The sequence below is a fragment of the Cricetulus griseus genome, chromosome 4, assembly GCF_003668045.3.
Source record: "Cricetulus griseus strain 17A/GY chromosome 4, alternate assembly CriGri-PICRH-1.0, whole genome shotgun sequence".
Taxonomy (NCBI): domain Eukaryota; kingdom Metazoa; phylum Chordata; class Mammalia; order Rodentia; family Cricetidae; genus Cricetulus; species Cricetulus griseus.
The window spans coordinates 102,819,313-102,836,394 of record NC_048597.1 but is presented as its reverse complement, the minus strand read 5'-3'; the positions used below and the strand labels follow the sequence as shown (position 1 = coordinate 102,836,394).

At 49.4% G+C, this 17,082-nt stretch overlaps 1 protein-coding gene across 1 annotated transcript; it reads right to left on the bottom strand.

The window, feature by feature from the left end:
- Window positions 1-335: 335 nt before the first annotated feature.
- Orai1 (ORAI calcium release-activated calcium modulator 1) lies at window positions 336-16,549 on the bottom strand. Its single transcript, XM_027414012.2, has 2 exons — window positions 16,096-16,549; window positions 336-4,881 (listed from the first exon to the last, which is right to left on the bottom strand). Exons 1-2 carry the CDS (start codon window positions 16,399-16,401, stop codon window positions 4,282-4,284), a joined length of 906 nt encoding a protein of 301 aa, XP_027269813.1. The 5' UTR covers window positions 16,402-16,549; the 3' UTR covers window positions 336-4,281.
- Between the last annotated feature and the right edge of the window lie 533 nt (window positions 16,550-17,082).

The following is a 17,082-nucleotide window of genomic DNA, read 5'->3' as shown; positions in this document are numbered from 1 at the left end:
GCAGAATAGCAAATGCTCTTACCTGCTGAGCCATCTCTCTAACCCAGTTCTCTATATTCTTAGACAGTGTATAGATAAAAGGTGGTGTACACCTTTAATCCTAGCATTTGGGAGGCAAAGACAGGCAGAACTCTGCGAAGCCAGCCTGGTCTACATAGACACCCTGCCTCAAAAAAGCCGTAGGGAGCCAGGCGTTGCTGGCACATGCCTTTAATCCCAGCACTCAGGAGGCAGAGGCAGGTGGATCTCTGTGAGTTCGAGGCCAACCTGGTCAGGCTCCAAAACAACAGAGAAACTCTGTCTCAAAAAACAAAAACAAAACAAAGCCGTGGGGATTGAGAATACATTTGTTTATAAAAGCAATAAACAGGCAACAGTGGTCACTTCTGGAGACAACTGGGGACTTGGGAACAGTATTGAAGAACAAATCATGTCCCATCCCATGTTCTCCCCACCCCACCCCAGACAGGGTTTCTCTGTATAACCTTGGCTGTCCTGGAACTCACTCTGTAGACCAGGCTGGCCTTGAACTCAGAAATCTGCCTGCCTCTGCCTCCTGAGTGCTGAGATTAAAAGAGTGTGCCATCACCATTGCCTGGCTTAAGAACAACTTTTGACTGTTGAATCTGGAAGCAAGTGAATAATCCACTGTACCCCAAATAAAAATAAAGCCGAAGCATGGAGACCATGCTTTTATTTAATCATCTCCTTTGGTGTTGGGATGGAACACAAAGCCTGTGGTAAGCTAAGCAAATGCTTTACCACCGGGCTACGCCTCAGCTCTGAGCCTAAGCTCTCAAGGAGTATTTACTCAAGGTGCCTGGGTACTTGTTAGAAATCTATTCTAGAAACATACCCAGACCAACTTGTCAACCTGCATCAGCTCATAGGGGATGGTGATGTTTGGGGATCTACATTCTATAAGTCAGCCTGGTGTTTCTTAATCCAGACACATTCAGGAAACAAAACATTAGACTTCAGTCAACGTCCAGGACTGATTCTAGCAGGATCCTGGGGTTCTGCAGAAGCAGGAAGGTGACTTAATATGCAAGTGATATCCAGGCTTCTCTGGCGAGCAGAGGTAGCACTGGGGACCCTCCCCAGGTGTACTCAGCATCTCTTGAGGATGGTCCTGGTGTATAAGATGTTGAGATGCAAGGTGGATGCAGTGTGATGGGAGCAGGACAAACACTAGGCCCCCAAACTACTTTATAGGGTCTAGGGATATAGCAGTAGTAAGATGTTTATTATGCATAATGCCCTAGGTTTGAGTCTCAGCACCATTAGAAAGAAGGCAAACAAAACCACTTTATATATTACAGTTCCAGGACAGACATATCTCAAACTCAGGGCCTGTGGGAGTCAGGTAAGTAATGTCTTAAAAATGGCATTTATTGTGTGTGGCTGTGTGTCCAAGTTCCATGTTGCATGTGTGGAGGTCTGGGGAATGTACTTAGGTGGTCAAACTTGGGGCAGCGCCTTTTCCTGCTGAGCCATCTAACAGCCAAGGGAAGTCACATCAAGTGGCCTAGTGTGACAAACAAGAGGGAGTGGTGGCGACCGTGACAAAGATAGGTCCTAGGTAGTGGTGGCTAAAACTCAGTACCTGCTCATTGTAGCTCTGCAATGCAGGCCCAGGACCCTGGGCCTTCCCATTCTTCAAGCAATGCCAAAACTTGCTGAGTAAGATTCTTTCGAGGCCCTGAACTCTGAGCCATTTTCTGAGTTTGAGTCCTGGCAAGTTATTTGTGATAGATAGTTAATCTTCACTGTCAACTTGACTGGATTAGGAAAAACCCAGGGGATTAGTAAAGCACCTTGGGGGCTGTGCAAGCATTTCCAAAGACTTAGCTCACAAGGCCTCTGACCTGATCAATGGCAGGGAGTCATTCCTCTATGGCTTGTGCGACAGCATTATTGGGAGGTGGTGAAACATGGGAGGTAGCACTTGACAAGGTCACTGGATGTGTATCCTCAGGGACTGTATCTTGCTGTGGTCACTTCCTAGGTCCCCTTGTTTGACTCTTCTCTGCTGTGACATGAACTGATGTCTTTGTCATACCCTCTCCATCAAGATGGACTGACATCTCTGAGACCAAGTAGCTGAGATAAATGCTCTAAGTTGCCCCTTTTCACCCCACTACCTGGTCACACAAAGGCCTGCTACATTAACTTTCTTGAGCATCAATTTTGTTTCCTGCTCAGTGAAAACTATCATGCTGAGAATGCGAGGGTCCAATGAGCACCGCTTGGTTCTTAGTACATCCCACACATAATGGCTAACTAGCCTTAGTTTGTTGTTTCAGATGGATTGACACAACCTCAGACTATTCCTGCCAAAATGCACAATCTGATTATAACCATGAAAAAATATCAAGAGAAGCTAAACTAACAAGGCATTCTGTAAAAACACAAGTCTGGGCACTTGAAAAAAAAAAAATATATATATATATATATCTGAGTGGGACAGATGGCTGGGTGACAAAACAACCAGCTGCTCTCACAGAACACCCATCCACATTTTGTTCCCAGCACTGACATGGTGGTTTACAACTGCCTCTAAGTTCAGTTCTCAGACGATGTGACACCCTCTTCTGACCATCATTCATGCCTGTGGCACCCACACATACATCAATGTAGGCACTCACACAAGCACTTTAAAACAATGTTCATGTTGCTATAGGGATGTCACTCAGTTCCTAGAGAACCTGTTCACCATTCTGGGGGTGGGGGTGGGGCTCTGGATTTGTTTGTTCCCCAGCTCTGCATGACACCCGCTATGGCAGTATACCTGTCATCTCAGACAGAGCAGTATCAGCCATTCAAGGTAATCCTCCACTACACAGCAACTTCGTGGCTAGCCTGAGCTACATGAAACCTTTTTTTGATACAAGGTTTCTCTGTGTAGCCTTGGCTGTCCTGGAACTCAATCTGTAGACCAGGCTGGCCTCTAACTCAGAGCACTGACTCCAGAGCACTGGGATTAAAGAATCAAAGGCATGCACCACCACCTCCCAGGTCTCTCTTAAAATGTTTTATGTGTGTGAGTGTTGCCTGTATGTCTCGGAACCACATGTGTGACAAGTCCCCATAAAGGCCAGAAGAGGATGCTGATCTCCTGGAACTGAAGTTACAGATAATTGTGAGCTGCAACATAGATGCTAGACATCACACACAATATTCTTCTGGAATAGCAGCCGAGTGCTCTTAACCACTGTGCCATCTCTCCTACCCTGCAAAATACATATTCTTTAAATTCAATTACACCTAATACAGTGTAACATCTTTGGTTGTTGTTGTTTTTGTTTTTGGAGACAGGGTCTCTCTGTGGCTTTGGAGGCTGTCCTAGAACTAGCTCTTGTAGACCAGGCTGGTCTCGAACTCACAGAGATCCACTTGCCTCTACCTCCCGAGTGCTGGGATTAAAGGCATGCGCCACCAACACCCAGCTCAATGTAACATCTTAATCATGAAACAAAAATATTGTGACTAACTTTGAATTTCCCCTAGAATCAGTGGCTCAGTTTGTGTACACCAGTTTCTGACTCCTTTATAACTACTTCCAAAAGAAACAAATGGGTACACATTTTAACTACTGCCCATGAAGGTTTCTTTTGAGAAGAAAATCTCCAAACATGACTTGGAATATAGCTCAGTGGGAGAGTGCCTGGTCAAGTTCCTGGGTTCTATGCCCAGCAACATAGTTTTTGTAGAGTTGGTGGACTGAGCCCAAGGCTTTGGCTATATCAGGCTAGCGTTCTGTCCCTGAGCCCCTTCTCTAAATTTTTAAAGACTGTTTTGTGGCCCACCTGACTGGAACATCCTATCAGGCAGTCCAGACCCAACAAACAGACACGAGGAAGAGGTGTCCCTTGTGAGTATATTTTATGCATTACACACACACACACACACACACACACACACACACACACACACACACACCCCATAAACTGGGAAGGAGGCTGAGGAGGACAGGACAGGAAGCATCCGGGTGGCACTGGTGCGGGGGAGGAGAAAGGACAAAGAGAGCATCTGTCCCACACAGTCCCCCCACATCCTACCAGGAAGGGACCCAGAGCTGGAAGAACAGGGAGTGCTTATTCTCACAGAAGAAAGTCTCAAAGTGCAGTGATTTTTTTTTTTTTTTTAAACCTCTTCCCTCCACACTCTGCCCCGGTAAAGCCCAGTCGCCTGTGCAGGCTGTCCTCCAGTCTGGGCCAGGACAAGGTCATGGGGAAGGGCGTAAGGTGAAGCTCCACAGGCCAGTGGGAAGGCGAGGACTCAGGCATAATGGGTGCCAGGTGTCAGGGAATGGTCCCCTCTGTGGTCCAGCTGGTCCTGCAAGCGGGCAAACTCTGCCAGCTCGTTGAGCTCCTGGAACTGCCGGTCCGTCTTATGGCTGACCAGTGAACGGTAGAAGTGAACAGCAAAGACGATAAAAACCAGGCCACAGGGGACCATGATGGCAGTGGAGGCGATGGCCGCCGCCTCACCCGGGGTGATGCCACTGCTGCTGTTGGCGACGACAGCTGGTTCAGGAGGGCGCTTAGTGGGGCTTGGCTGGCCTGAGTGTCTCTTGAGGGGTAAGAACTTGACCCAGCAGAGCAGCACGACCTCAGCCAGGAAGAGCAACGTCCCGATGACCGTAGAGAAGGCCCAGGCCAGCTCGATGTGGCGGTGCATGCGCTCGTGGGGGGACTCTTTGACCGAGTTGAGGTTGTGGACATTACTCACAGCCTCGATGTTGGGGAGAATGCAGGTACTGATCATGAGTGCAAAGAGGTGCACGGCCACCAGCACCGTGGTACAGGCACTGAAGACAATGAGAAGCCCTGGTGGATAGTCATGGTCTGTATCCAGCTGGACTTCTACCATCGCCACCTAGGAGAGGGGGACAGGGAAGTGAGTGGCATGCCAAATCCGATTTCCCTTCTCACCAGACCTGTCACTTGGCCTCGCAGAGTCTCTGTTTCTGGGAATGAGAAAGTCTACCCACTGTGGGTAGAGAAATAGCAAAAACTACTGATGAGGACAGTAAGCATGGATCCATTAGCTCTGTGATCTTAGGAAGTCAGTGTCTCGGAGCCTTAACATATATAGAAAATAGGTGTGACCTATTAATTCATAGATATTTAACAACTGAGAGCTACGGTGTACAGTAAACATCTTCCAAATGGGAACGCTGCCATTGTCAGTGTTGATCATAGTGAAAATGGTGCAGTAAAGTATCATGCATACTGTAATTTTTTTGTGCTTTTTTTTTCAACAGGATCCCTCTGTGTAGCCCTGGTTGTCTTGTAACTCGTTCTGTAGACCAGGCTGGCCTTGAGATCCACCTGTCTCTGCCTTTCCTCTGTTCTTTCCTTCTCTCATGTGGATCCTGGGGAATCAAACTCAGGTCGTCAATCTTGGCAGCAGGCACTTTTGTTTTGTTTTTCAAGGCAGGGATTCTCTGTATTGCTTTGGAGTCCTGGAACTCACTCTGTACACCAGGCTGGCCTTGAACTCACTGAGATCCACCTGCCTCTGCCTCCTGAGTGCTGGGATCAAAGGCGTGCGCCACCACACCCAGCCTGGCAGCAGGCACCTTTACCTCTTTACCTGCTTCACTATTTCTGCAGACCAAGAAAACTTTAAAATACATTGAAAAAAAAAATGGCCAAACAGCCTTTGATCCCAACACTTGGGAGACACAAGAGGTGGGTCTCTGTGAGTTAGAGGCCAGCCTGGTCTATAGAGATAATACCAGGACAGCCAAGACTACACAAAGAAACCCTGACTCAAGAAACCAAATGGATAAATAATAAATCAGGGCTGGAGAGATGGCTCAGCAGTGAAGAGCACTGGCTGCTTTTACAGAGGACCTGGGTTCAATTCCCAGCACCCACATGGCAGCTCACAACTATAACTCTAGTTCCAGGGAATCTGACACCTTCACACCAATGCACATAAAATAAATTTTAAAAAAAATCACTGGACAGTGGTGGCACACACCTTTAATCCAAGCACTTAGGAGGCAGAGACAGGCAGATCTCTGAGAGTTCGAGGCCAGCCTGGTCTACAGAGAAAGTTCCAGGACAGCCAAAGCTACCCAGAGAAACCTTGTCTGAAAAAAAAAAAAAAATCCACTATTCCATTTGGACCCTCACTGTTATATCAAAACAGGACTCTATTTCATGTCCTGCTCTGGGGACAAGGAACAGGTTAGAAGCTGGAGATGGATGTGATGGTCTTCCCATGTCACATCTTGGCCCATTCTAAGAACAAAATGCACAGGCCAACAAGGAACTGAGAGGCTTCTTGGTACACACAGGCTCAACACAGTATCTTGTCTGGCTCGACAGCCAGCAAGCCCCAGGGCTGTCTCCATCAGGGCCAAGACTCTCACACCAGTCGCTTCCAAGTTTCGTGGATTTGGGGTTACCAGGGGCATTCTGGGTCTTGCAAATCACCCTCATGTAAAGGAGCCAGCTCATCAGATTTGGGCCAGGAGCAACAGGCAATTGGGTACATTGCCAGGGTCTGCCCATGTGGGCTGGAGGATCAAGGACAACAGAGATGGGAAATGACACTATCATGAAGGGAGGCTGGGGAATGTAACCCAGTACATTCCCAAGCACGAATCCCTCTGTCCAGTCCCCAACACTGTTATAAACTATGTGTGGTGGTTCATGCCTATAATCTCAGCACTGGGAAACCAGAGGCAAGAGGATGAGAAGTTCAAGGTCATCCTTTGCTACATGGCGAGTTGGACAGCCTGAGCTACGAGACCCAGTCTTTAATAAAACAAAATGGTAAATGGGGTGGGTTTTGTCTGAGTTAATCCATACCAAATACTTGTTTTGTGGGGGGCACAGTGAAACCAGTAAAAATGGGTTTTATTAGTACTTAGTTTTAAACCTTCATTCCCAAACCTGTCTACCTGAAATCCTGTGGTTCCTACCCTCCTGCTGGAGGGAGAGGCAGGTCAGCCCTGGACCTGGCTCTCAAGTCAGAGCCATCAAGTCTCGAGTTTTGGTCCATACCCAACTCTCTCTGTAAGACTGGAGGGGTGAGACTACGTTCAGAGCAGAGATAGCCCAAGAATCTCAGGAAAGGAGTGGATGCCAGCAGTGAAACAGCCCAGTTTATATATTCCCAAGACTTTTCAGAACATTTCAGCACGATTTAAAGGCTTTTGCCTAAGAATTGCCACAACTAGCAAGGATAAGGATGCTCCCGCCTGAGAATTATATGAGATGTTTCAAGTTCATGTAAATTTGGGGCACTGCCATGAGGATTTTGACCGTTGTTAAGATTCCCTGGTGGCCTAATGCCAACCCTGAGAATTATTCTGAGCCCATGCGGGCAAGATAGCCAGGCAACTCAGTGCATGCGGGTGAGAGACAGGAACACCACAGCAAGGCAAGGCACATCCTAAGGCTCTGACCCAGTCACTATTCCTACCTGGAAAAGGTCAGTACCCTCAGCAGCAACACCTCCTGCCACCTCCCCACCCCCATACTTCCTCTTCCTGTTTTTGTCTGCCAGTCTGGGAACCTGAAACCTGAGAAAGGACAAGTAGGGGAGGCTGGTGGAGTAGCCCCAGGTACACTGGGGTGTAGGGGAATGTGCAGAACTGTTCTGTGGGTCTGGTGTTGGGGGTATTTATGGTCAGGTTTGTGTGCTCTTCTGCACCCCAGAAACCTCCACATGCCACACCACTCCCCTCTGTAGTGTTCAGCACACAGACCCACAACACAAGCTGAATGTGAAACCTGTGCTTCAGCTTACAAGGCTGGTGATCCGGACAAGTATTTAAACTCTTCCACACCCCAGTTTTGGCATTCATAAAATGGAGGCCTGCTTATGACTGGTATGAATTTCCAGAGCTAGTGAGCACAAAATACCCTTTAAACATGACCCGACTTATGATAAAGTTTATAGAGTATCAATAGTTGTTATCATTGTTGTGCAGAGGCTGTAGCTCAGCAGGAGCATCCTAGCCTAGTGTGGTGAGGCCCATGAGCATACACACAGAAAGACAGACAGACAAGACACATTCATTACTCATTTTTAAATAAGGAAACTGGCTCAGAGAAATGAGATCCATTGCAGAAAGGAAGCTATCCTGTCCTAGGGTAGGATAGGGGGAACTCATAGCCACTCTAAAGCCTGTGTGTAATGAGGGTGCGCCTTGGTCGTTGCTGAGGTTAAATGAGGTTTTGATATGTAAATGTTTAGCACAGCAGCCACAGGAGAAGCTCAATAAATCTTAGTTAAAAAGAAAAACAAAGAGCTAGAAGTGGGAGAGGAAAGGGGTGGACTCCCCAGGCCTGCACACTATTTCTCACTAGGAGCCTGGTGTGTCTCTTTCTGAGACAGCACTAGCTGTCCCCCTGATGTGGGCATTTGAGGCAAGTGTACTCCACCCAAGACCTGGCCAAGTGACCATCTCTGCAGGACAGCACCACCAGGGCCATAAAACCTAGCTGAGGCACACATGGTCTAGGGACACCAAAAGTCAGTATCCTCACAGCCTTGTGAGGCTGAGAGAAGGCTGACGTCCCCAAGGAAGAGGAAGGGCCTGCTGCCCGCTGTGTTCTGGAAGAAACCCCATTTCCCTCATCTACCATTCCTGGAAGTCCAACACAGGCTGGCCATATGCACCATTGCCACATGTAGGACCAAGTTCAATGCCACAGGCTACACACAAGAAATGATTTTGAATGAGGAGTAAGGGGTGGCTGCCATAAATCATGAACCCTGATGAAAACTGTTCACAGGCATAAGAGTCATCTTCCAGTATGATTCCCACCAGGGTTATGTCCCACAGGGTCAGGGAGTAAGTCAGGGGAGGCCTGGCAGAATCTGGCAGCTGACATCCGGGGCCTCAGCAGTGTCCCAGAGAGAGCACATCAGATCAGATTGCATGCAGCTTCACAAGGTAAATATAGCAGGGAGCAGGACTGTTAACCCAAAATAAACAGCTCCTAGCCAGCCAGCAGGCCTCCACAAACCCAGCTGGACAGGGCCTAACGGGACAGAAGGGCTAGACCACAGGCCCCAAGTCACACCAGTCTACGGAGCCTCACAGGAGATATTGGGGATCCTAGATCTGAAGCAAAGGCTGAAGATTATCGATCCTGGTAAGGCCCAGCTGACCTGGCCAGGCATGTGCCCACCTCACTTGAACACCAACCACCTCTTACCTTCCTGCTGGGCTCCATGGAGACCCTGAGCACCTGGCAATCCCGGTACTTTAGAGAGCCCCGTCCCTTGCTATTCCCAACCCCTCTCCCACAGTGGGAAACATGGCTTTCCCCCCACCCAGCTCCTCCAGTCAGTTATCTTCCAGATAGCTGCAGCCGTGGGGAGACCCCCAAGCCTCAGTCACACGTGTTTCACTGAGTTGTCTTCATCTGCTAACTCCATCCCAAATGCAGACCCTCTACTGAGAGAGATCTGAATCCAGTCCCATGGTTTACAAACTCTCTTGACCACGGCAGTCCAGTACTCGAAATGTTTCTAAAAATAGACATGCACTCTTTTTTATGAAACAGAAACAAAAGTTCCACTGAGCACCACTTACTCCTGAAGCCCGCCAATGCAGTCCATCCTTACAAGCTTGTGCTCACTTCCGTCCTCTCCCCTTGTAGTTCAAGTATTAAAATTTTTACTGAGAATTCCTGAGATGGTAGTTATCACCTCCCATTCTGAAGGAGAGTCAGTACTGTAGGAAATCAAACCTGTCCCAACCCTCCCCCGCCACTCCAGGGCAAACCCTCCTAAAGGGTTGGTATTCAGTCTTCCTCAATCCAAGAGGGCAGGTGCAGAAGGACCACCACATGATACTTGGGTCAGGGTGGGGTGTGCTGGACCCCCTAGCTGGCTCCTGAAAAAAATGAAGGAGAAGCACATCCATTTTTCTGGGGATGGAGATCTTGGTGTCCACACTCATATTTTTGGTTTTGTTTTGTGACAGGGTCTCTCTATCCTATAGATCTTGATGTCCTGGAACTTGCTATAGAGGCCTACATAGTTAGCTCCAGGCTAGCCAGGGCTGCATAGTGAGATCTTGTCTCAAAACTAAACAAATAAAAATAAGTAAGGCTCTCTAACAAGTTTTAGTGGTGCTTACAGACCAAAGTTCAGACCAAAGGTTGATCGACTAGGGCCCTCAGACTGGGGCTTTCCATGAGGTTTTTATAGGCCTACACCCCTCTACTGATCACACCATCAATTTACATATCATCGAAGGCCAACGACAGAATGCAATAGTTACCTGGAAAACCACACTGCCCTGACAGAAAAAGTTGGCTGACCCTAAGGTTACACTAACATTCCCCAAAGGTGATTATCAAATAACAGTTACATACAAGAATCCTCCCTAATGGGGAGGGGGACTGATCAGAGCAAAGTATAATCATGCCCGAATGAAAATGCCACATCAAAACCCATCACTTTGTATAACTTAAAATTAATTTTAAAAAATGCTTTTCTCACCTGGTGTGGTGACATATGCCTCCAGTCCCAGGACTCACTGCAGAGGCAGAGGCAGGAGGATTCTTGAGTTTGAGACCAGGGTCAGTTCCAGGACAGTTAGAGCTACACAGAGAAACCCTGACTTCTGAACCAGGCATGATAGCATATGCTGGTCATCCCAGCACTCAGGACACCGAGGTAGGAAGATTAAGGGCTCCCTGCCAGACTAGAGTATAGAAAGACACAATCTCAAAGAAACAAAAATAACAAAGATCCTCTTAAAAAACAAAACAAAACAAAACCACCAACACTGTCTGGCTGTGGTCTTATCTGTCTGAAAGCACATCAAAAGCCCTCAGATGTTTCATCAGAGAAATCAGCTAATTTCCATTTTAACTTCACACTCTGTTTTCTTCCGACTATCTTCTATCACTACCCAGTGCACATCAATAGAGCGTTGCCTTGGGACATCTACTTCAGAAGAGTGTTTTCCTTACCAGTCAGGGACCCATCAAGGGGAGGGCCCCTCACTGTTCCCAGCTGAGAATTCCAGAGACATGCCGCAGGCACTCGCGAAGTTTCACAAAAGGCTTCTCTGCTGGGCAGATATCAGCCTCCTCTTGGGACATTCAGCAGAGTTCCATTTATACACAGCCCATCGTACAAATCCTGCATGCAGAATTGGGCATCTGGCAGGCTCCAAAGGCCTGGTTAGCCACCAGCTAAGGGGGTACTGGCAAGGCAGGGAGCAGAGAAAAGGCTCCAAATTAGACACACCAGAACTTGAGCCCTACTAACTGGTGATCTGAGCTGCTAAGAGTCCTCGTTTCCCTGCGTGGATTTCATGCTTTGAAGAGCTTCTGTGAGGTTTAAACAAGAATGAAAGAAGGGGTCCAGGCTTCTTCCAGACACAACAGAGATTGCATAATAACCACTTTTACCATCACTACCACTCTATTCATGCCACTCCTCTGTCAATAACCTTTGGTAGCTCCCTACTACCCACACAAAAGTTCAAACTTCCTAAACAACCAACCAAGGGCGTCTACCATAGAGCTTTTGTTTATGACAAGGTCTCATTCGGTAGACCAGGCTGGCCTCAAACTCAAATCCACCTGCTTTCGCTTCCTGAGTACTGGGCTTAAAGGTGTGTAGCACCATGCGTGGCACCATAATGAGTTGGTATGTGGCACAATGCCAGTCACACCAGACTCCCTTTCTTTCCCTGAAGGCCTGGTGACTGATGCCTGTGACTGCTCTTGCCAGTTCCTCCGACTAGGCTCTTCTCCAAACCTCACTCCACCATTCTCAAGGCTCAGTCAGAATCACATTCTTCTAATTCAGCTAACTCTTCAAAAACAGCCCCCCACACCATGGAAACTTGGGTAAACAAGTTTCCTAGATACCAAGGCAGGTATTATAATTTGTAAATACCAACCCACCAAATCCTTACACCAACCAGGTTACTGTTATCATTACTTCCTTTTACAGGCAAGATAACTGAGATCCAAGGAGGCCAAGTGACTGAAGAGCTTGGCTGAGATTGGCATCCCAGCTGGATGGATACAGTCCCTGTTTCTACTTCTCTGTCCTAGAGCTCCTGGCCTTTATGCCTTTACCATTCTCTGACACTTGTTCTCTCTGTGCTACTCAGAAGGCTCCAGCTGCTTTCCCAACCAAGGGGCTTCACTGAGGCAAGTCATTCATCGGGGACAACTATGCTTGTAGGAAGAAGACATAATGACACTTCTAGAGCATTTTTGCGCTGTGGCTAGCCTAGTGCAAGAGCCTTATCAACTCCAGTTAACGATCATTTCTGGGGTTAGTACTTAGCAGTAACAGTAGCTTCTTGCTCATCTCTGGCCTCCCTGAACTCCGAGTATGTCATAAACACACAATAATGTCTCATGACTTGAGTGCCTCCTTCCAACTCATTTTCCCAGAAATCTCAGCCAACTTCTAACCTGCTCTGGAACCTGGAACAAAAGGGGGCTGGCGGGCAGAACTTGAGGAGGAAGATAATCCAAAAATAATTGATCCCAGGTCATGGAAAGCATTTTGTTTACTGCACCAGGCTGACCTTCCCAATTATCGTCCGCTTAGGCTAACGTTACAGCCCGCCCTCCTCAGTGGACCATGCATCATCACCACGATACTTATGCAGAGACAGGGTCAGGCCCACGCTGTTGAGTGGTAACCTTACCTACAGACAGACTAAAGGTAGGTTCCAGAGGTCACTCTTGGCTCCAGGGACACTGCAAGAGGCACATCTACCCTATGTTCAGGTTCATTTTGTATCTTGTTGAGTCTCCCCAGATCATAGAACAGGGTACATCACCAGATCCTGAAATTGCTCGCCACCCCTCCCCACCTCCCTCACCCTCCCACCCTGCCATGAGCCCTTGTAAATGAATCTTCATTCAAGTCAAGCGTCTAGGATCTGCCCACTTTACATATGAGAAAACTAACCTCAAAGACATTCCCCTCATCATGTTACAGGTACCTAGCTGCTCTTCTTTTATGAAGTTAGAACTGGTCAGTCTCCCCTAGGCTTCTTGGGAGACTCTCTCTCACCCTCAGCTATGGATGAGCAGGTGAATTTGGCATTCTAGGCAACCTGGCTAATCCTAGAGAGTAAGGGTCATGCCAGCTCCTCCACTCTTCCAGGTCTGCAGGAAGGAAGCCCTCTGGGGGCAGGAAGTTACTTGTGCTGACTCACAAGCCAAGCAAGAGTAATCCAGGAAACTTGTCATTCTGTTACCATGGCACTGGGGTGGCCAAGCACCCCTTCCTCTCTTGAGGCTCACTCAAGGGCTGGGTGTCAGTAGTGGGGGCAGGGCACAATCAGACCTCAGACCAGCACCCAGAGGTCTTAGGAGACCCCTGCTTCACAGCAAGTACTTAGTCACCATCTAAACTGCTGCTCATAATGGAGGCTGTCCTGGGATTCAACCCTTCCTAGTCTGAAGAGTGTAGGAGATGCTACTGTGGAGTTGAGGCCTACTCCACCCAGGCTGAGAAAACAAAATTCCCAGACTGACAGTGTGGAGGTGCCACGCCCACACAAGGTTATTAGCTACTCTTTTAAGTCCTCCACTGTTTTTAGTGGAGGTCTCTCCTCTTACAGAGGGAGAGAATAAGAGAGACTAGGAAAGTGTCAACTGAAGGAGAATGTCACCCGAAGAAGGAAGAGGATACAGATGGTAGTTCACTTCCACAAAGGGTAAAACTTTCTCTTTACCTTCCAAAGCAACTTTCTGGCTTTGTTTTTCATTCCCCAGACCTGGTGCTACCTGCCATTGGCTGGACACTTATCACAGCATTGTGGTGACAAGCGGCAAAAGTACTTAAGTAAGAACTAGTTGCAGATGGGCTTTAATCCCAGCACTTGGGAGGCAGAGGCAGGTGGATCTCAGTGAGTTCAAGGCCATCCTGGTCTACAGAGTGAGCAAGTTCCAGGATAGCCAGGGCTATAACACAGAGAAACCCTGTCTCAAAAAAAAAACAAAAACTAGTGGGGGGAGGGGGAGAGAGGGAGAAGGGATTGACATGGGAAATTATAATTTTGTAAAAATTAAATTAAAAAAAGAAATTAAAACAAAACAAAACAAAACAAAACAACTAGTTGCCAGCTGACCTTGGTTCAAGTCCTGTTTACCAGACTAGCTGTGTGGCCTAGGTAAAGCCCCTTGACAAGAAACAGAGCAGATTGCTGGGAGTGAGTTAGCCAGCATAGGGCTTGGCACAAGATCGAAAATAAAAAATGTCTAGCTCAGACCAGGCAGCAGTGGCTCACACCTCTGAATCTAGCATTCAGGAGGCAGAGGCAGGTGGATCTCTGAGACTGCAAACAGATCAAGTTCCAGGACAGCCAGAGCTATAAGGAGAAACTTTGTCTTGAAAAGAAAAAGAGAATTTTATCGTTTTGCCTGAACTACAAACTACCCCTTCATTTTCTCTAAGACAAAGTCTTCATAAGTAGTCCTGGCTGAAAGTTACTACAATTATGTATAGGCTAGCCTTGAACTTGTGGGCAAGCTTCCTGCCTCTGCCTCCTGAATACTATGATTATAGGCTACACCCAACTCTCCCTCTTTCTCTACTAAAATGCTCCTTCAACTTCATTTTTAATGTCAGAACTTTTTTGACCCGTCAAAGACAGGATTTCTCTGTATAGCCCTGGCAGTCCTGGAACTCACTCTGTTGACAAGCTGGCTTCAAACTCAGAGATCCTTCTACCTTTACTTCCCTACCATCCAGTGGTGTCCATGAACTTTTTTTGGTTTTTCCAGACAGGGTTTCTCTGTGGCTTTGGAGGCTGTCCTGGAACTAGCTTTTTAGACCAGGCTGGTCTTGAATTCACAGAGATCTGCCTGCCTCTGCCTCCCGAGTGCTGGGATTAAAGGGGTGTGCCACAAACGCCCAGTGGAACTTCTTAAGAACAGTTTTTATTTACCATTTCAGAAATCATGGTTCAGAGAGAGAGAGAGGGAGAGAAATTTGCCTGAGGTCACACATGCAGCAAGTGGCATAGCCGGGAGGGGAGTCTTCCCTCTCCTGGCCTTTCTTCAGTGGCCCAGTCCACTATGAGCCTCTAATGCATCCAGGCTCACTGTTGCACACTGATCCACTTGTTTGCAGAAGACAGGGAGAGAGACCCAGACACATTCCCTTCCCAAGAAAACACCAAGGGTGCCAGCCACTCCCATCCTTAAGGCCAAGGGTTTAGCTAACTTCTGGGGCGGGGGAGGCAGGAGTGCTGGTGAAGGGGAGGGAGGCAAACCCATCCATGAAGGTTGATGTCACCAAAAGATAATAATGTAGTTATTATGTAGCGCCCTGCTGCGGCCAACTCCAAGATGTCAGGCCTGAAGGTATTCCCAGAATTAATTTCTGAGGCCTAACCTGCAGCCTCCAGGGGCGCCTCTTGCAGACGCTTCTTGTACCATCTTCCTGGGACTTGAGGGGTGGAAAATATGTCTATCTCCTAATCAAGCAAGAGCCCGTTCAAGGGGAACATGTCCCACCCTCCTCCCCCACACCCAGTGACTCAGAGGCAAGTTTCTGGAGAAGAAACTGAGGATGGGGAGTGGCTGTCAACCCCTAGGCTGAGGATCTTGGAGAATGCGGGGGGGAGGGGCGAGGTAAGGGGGAGTGAGAATGTGTGGAGTATGGGGAGATGGAAAGTATTGGGAAATCCCCTCCAATATTTGATAAAGAAGCCTGTGTGTGGGAGGGCCCGGCACAGGGTGGTTCTCATCTCCATCCCCAGACACCTGTCCTCCTCAGTGGACCAGACCTTTTGCGTTCTACCTGTCCCCCTGAACACACGCAGCTCAGACTTTTTACATATCAACTTTAGAAAAGCAACACTTTGTGACCCTAACCTCTTTACCGCAACAAGGTGCCCGTCTGAAAACACCTGCGCCTGGGCATCCCGCTCGGGTCGTCCACCTCTCCCTCACAGCTCAGTGCCTCTGGCTCCCCTCCGGCGCTCACGACGGCTTATCCCAGCTCTTCCCCCTCACCCCAGGCACGCCCAGCCCGCTCCCAACAGTGGGCCCCGTCGGGGCTGCGGGCGGGAGCGGCCGAAGCAGGAAGGGGGGAGGAGGGCAGGGCGGCCGAGCTCACCATGGCGAAGCCGGAGAGCAGAGCCGAGGTCCGGCTGGAGGCTTTGAGCTTGGCGCGGCTTAAGTAGAGCTTGCGCCAGGACAGCGCCTGCATCGAGTGCTCGTTGAGGCTCATCACCTCGGAGTAACTCTGGCCGATCCAGTCCGGGTAGCTGACGGCGGGCGGAGACGGCAGCGGTGGGGCCCCCGAGGGCTCCCCGTCCCCGCTGCGGCGGCGGCTCCGGCGGCTGCCGCTGGTGCTGCTGCCGCCGCTCAAGGGAAGCTCGGGGTTGCTGCTGCTCGGGGGCGGGGCAGGCTCCGGATGCATGGAGTTCGCTGCGAAGGCGCGGCTGGCGGCGGGCGCCTGCGAAGGCTGCGGCCCCGGGCCGCGCCGCACCTCCGCCTGCTCCCACCCGAGTTTGTCGCACGCGGCCGGACGCTCCCGAGGCCGAGGCCGAGGCAGCGGCGACAAAATCGCTCCGCAAGTTCCAAGCGGCAGCGACCTGAGCCTGCGCGCCGACCGGCGTCCGGTCCCAGGCCGGCACCTCGGCGCGCCCCATGATTGGCCGGCGTCCCCGCGATTATTTGCATATAGCCCACCCACTCAGATACCCCGCCCACAGGGAGGTGGGCGGTGTCCTGCGAGTTACGCGCCCCGCGCCGCCTCCGACGGCCCCGCCCACAGCCCCTGGCGCGCCTTCCTGGAAGCTCCTCACGCTGACAGGCCTCGCTTCTCCTCTCTGCAGCTGCTCGGGTGGCTTTGCTCCCGGATCTCCTGAGTTGGGCCATCCGAGGTCACCTCTGGGCGCCTCCCGAGGCCTGTTTCCTACTTGGAACAAGGTGGCAAAAGGTCTGTTGGAAAAAGACCAAGCGGAGGTCTAGAGTTCGGTCAGCGGTTTGCTGAGCGCCTGCTGGATGCCACACTTCAGGCGCTGAGGGCAGGCATTATATTTGTGATTAAGAGGGACAAAGTTGATCCCAGAGTGGTCATGTGTGCCTGTAATCTCAG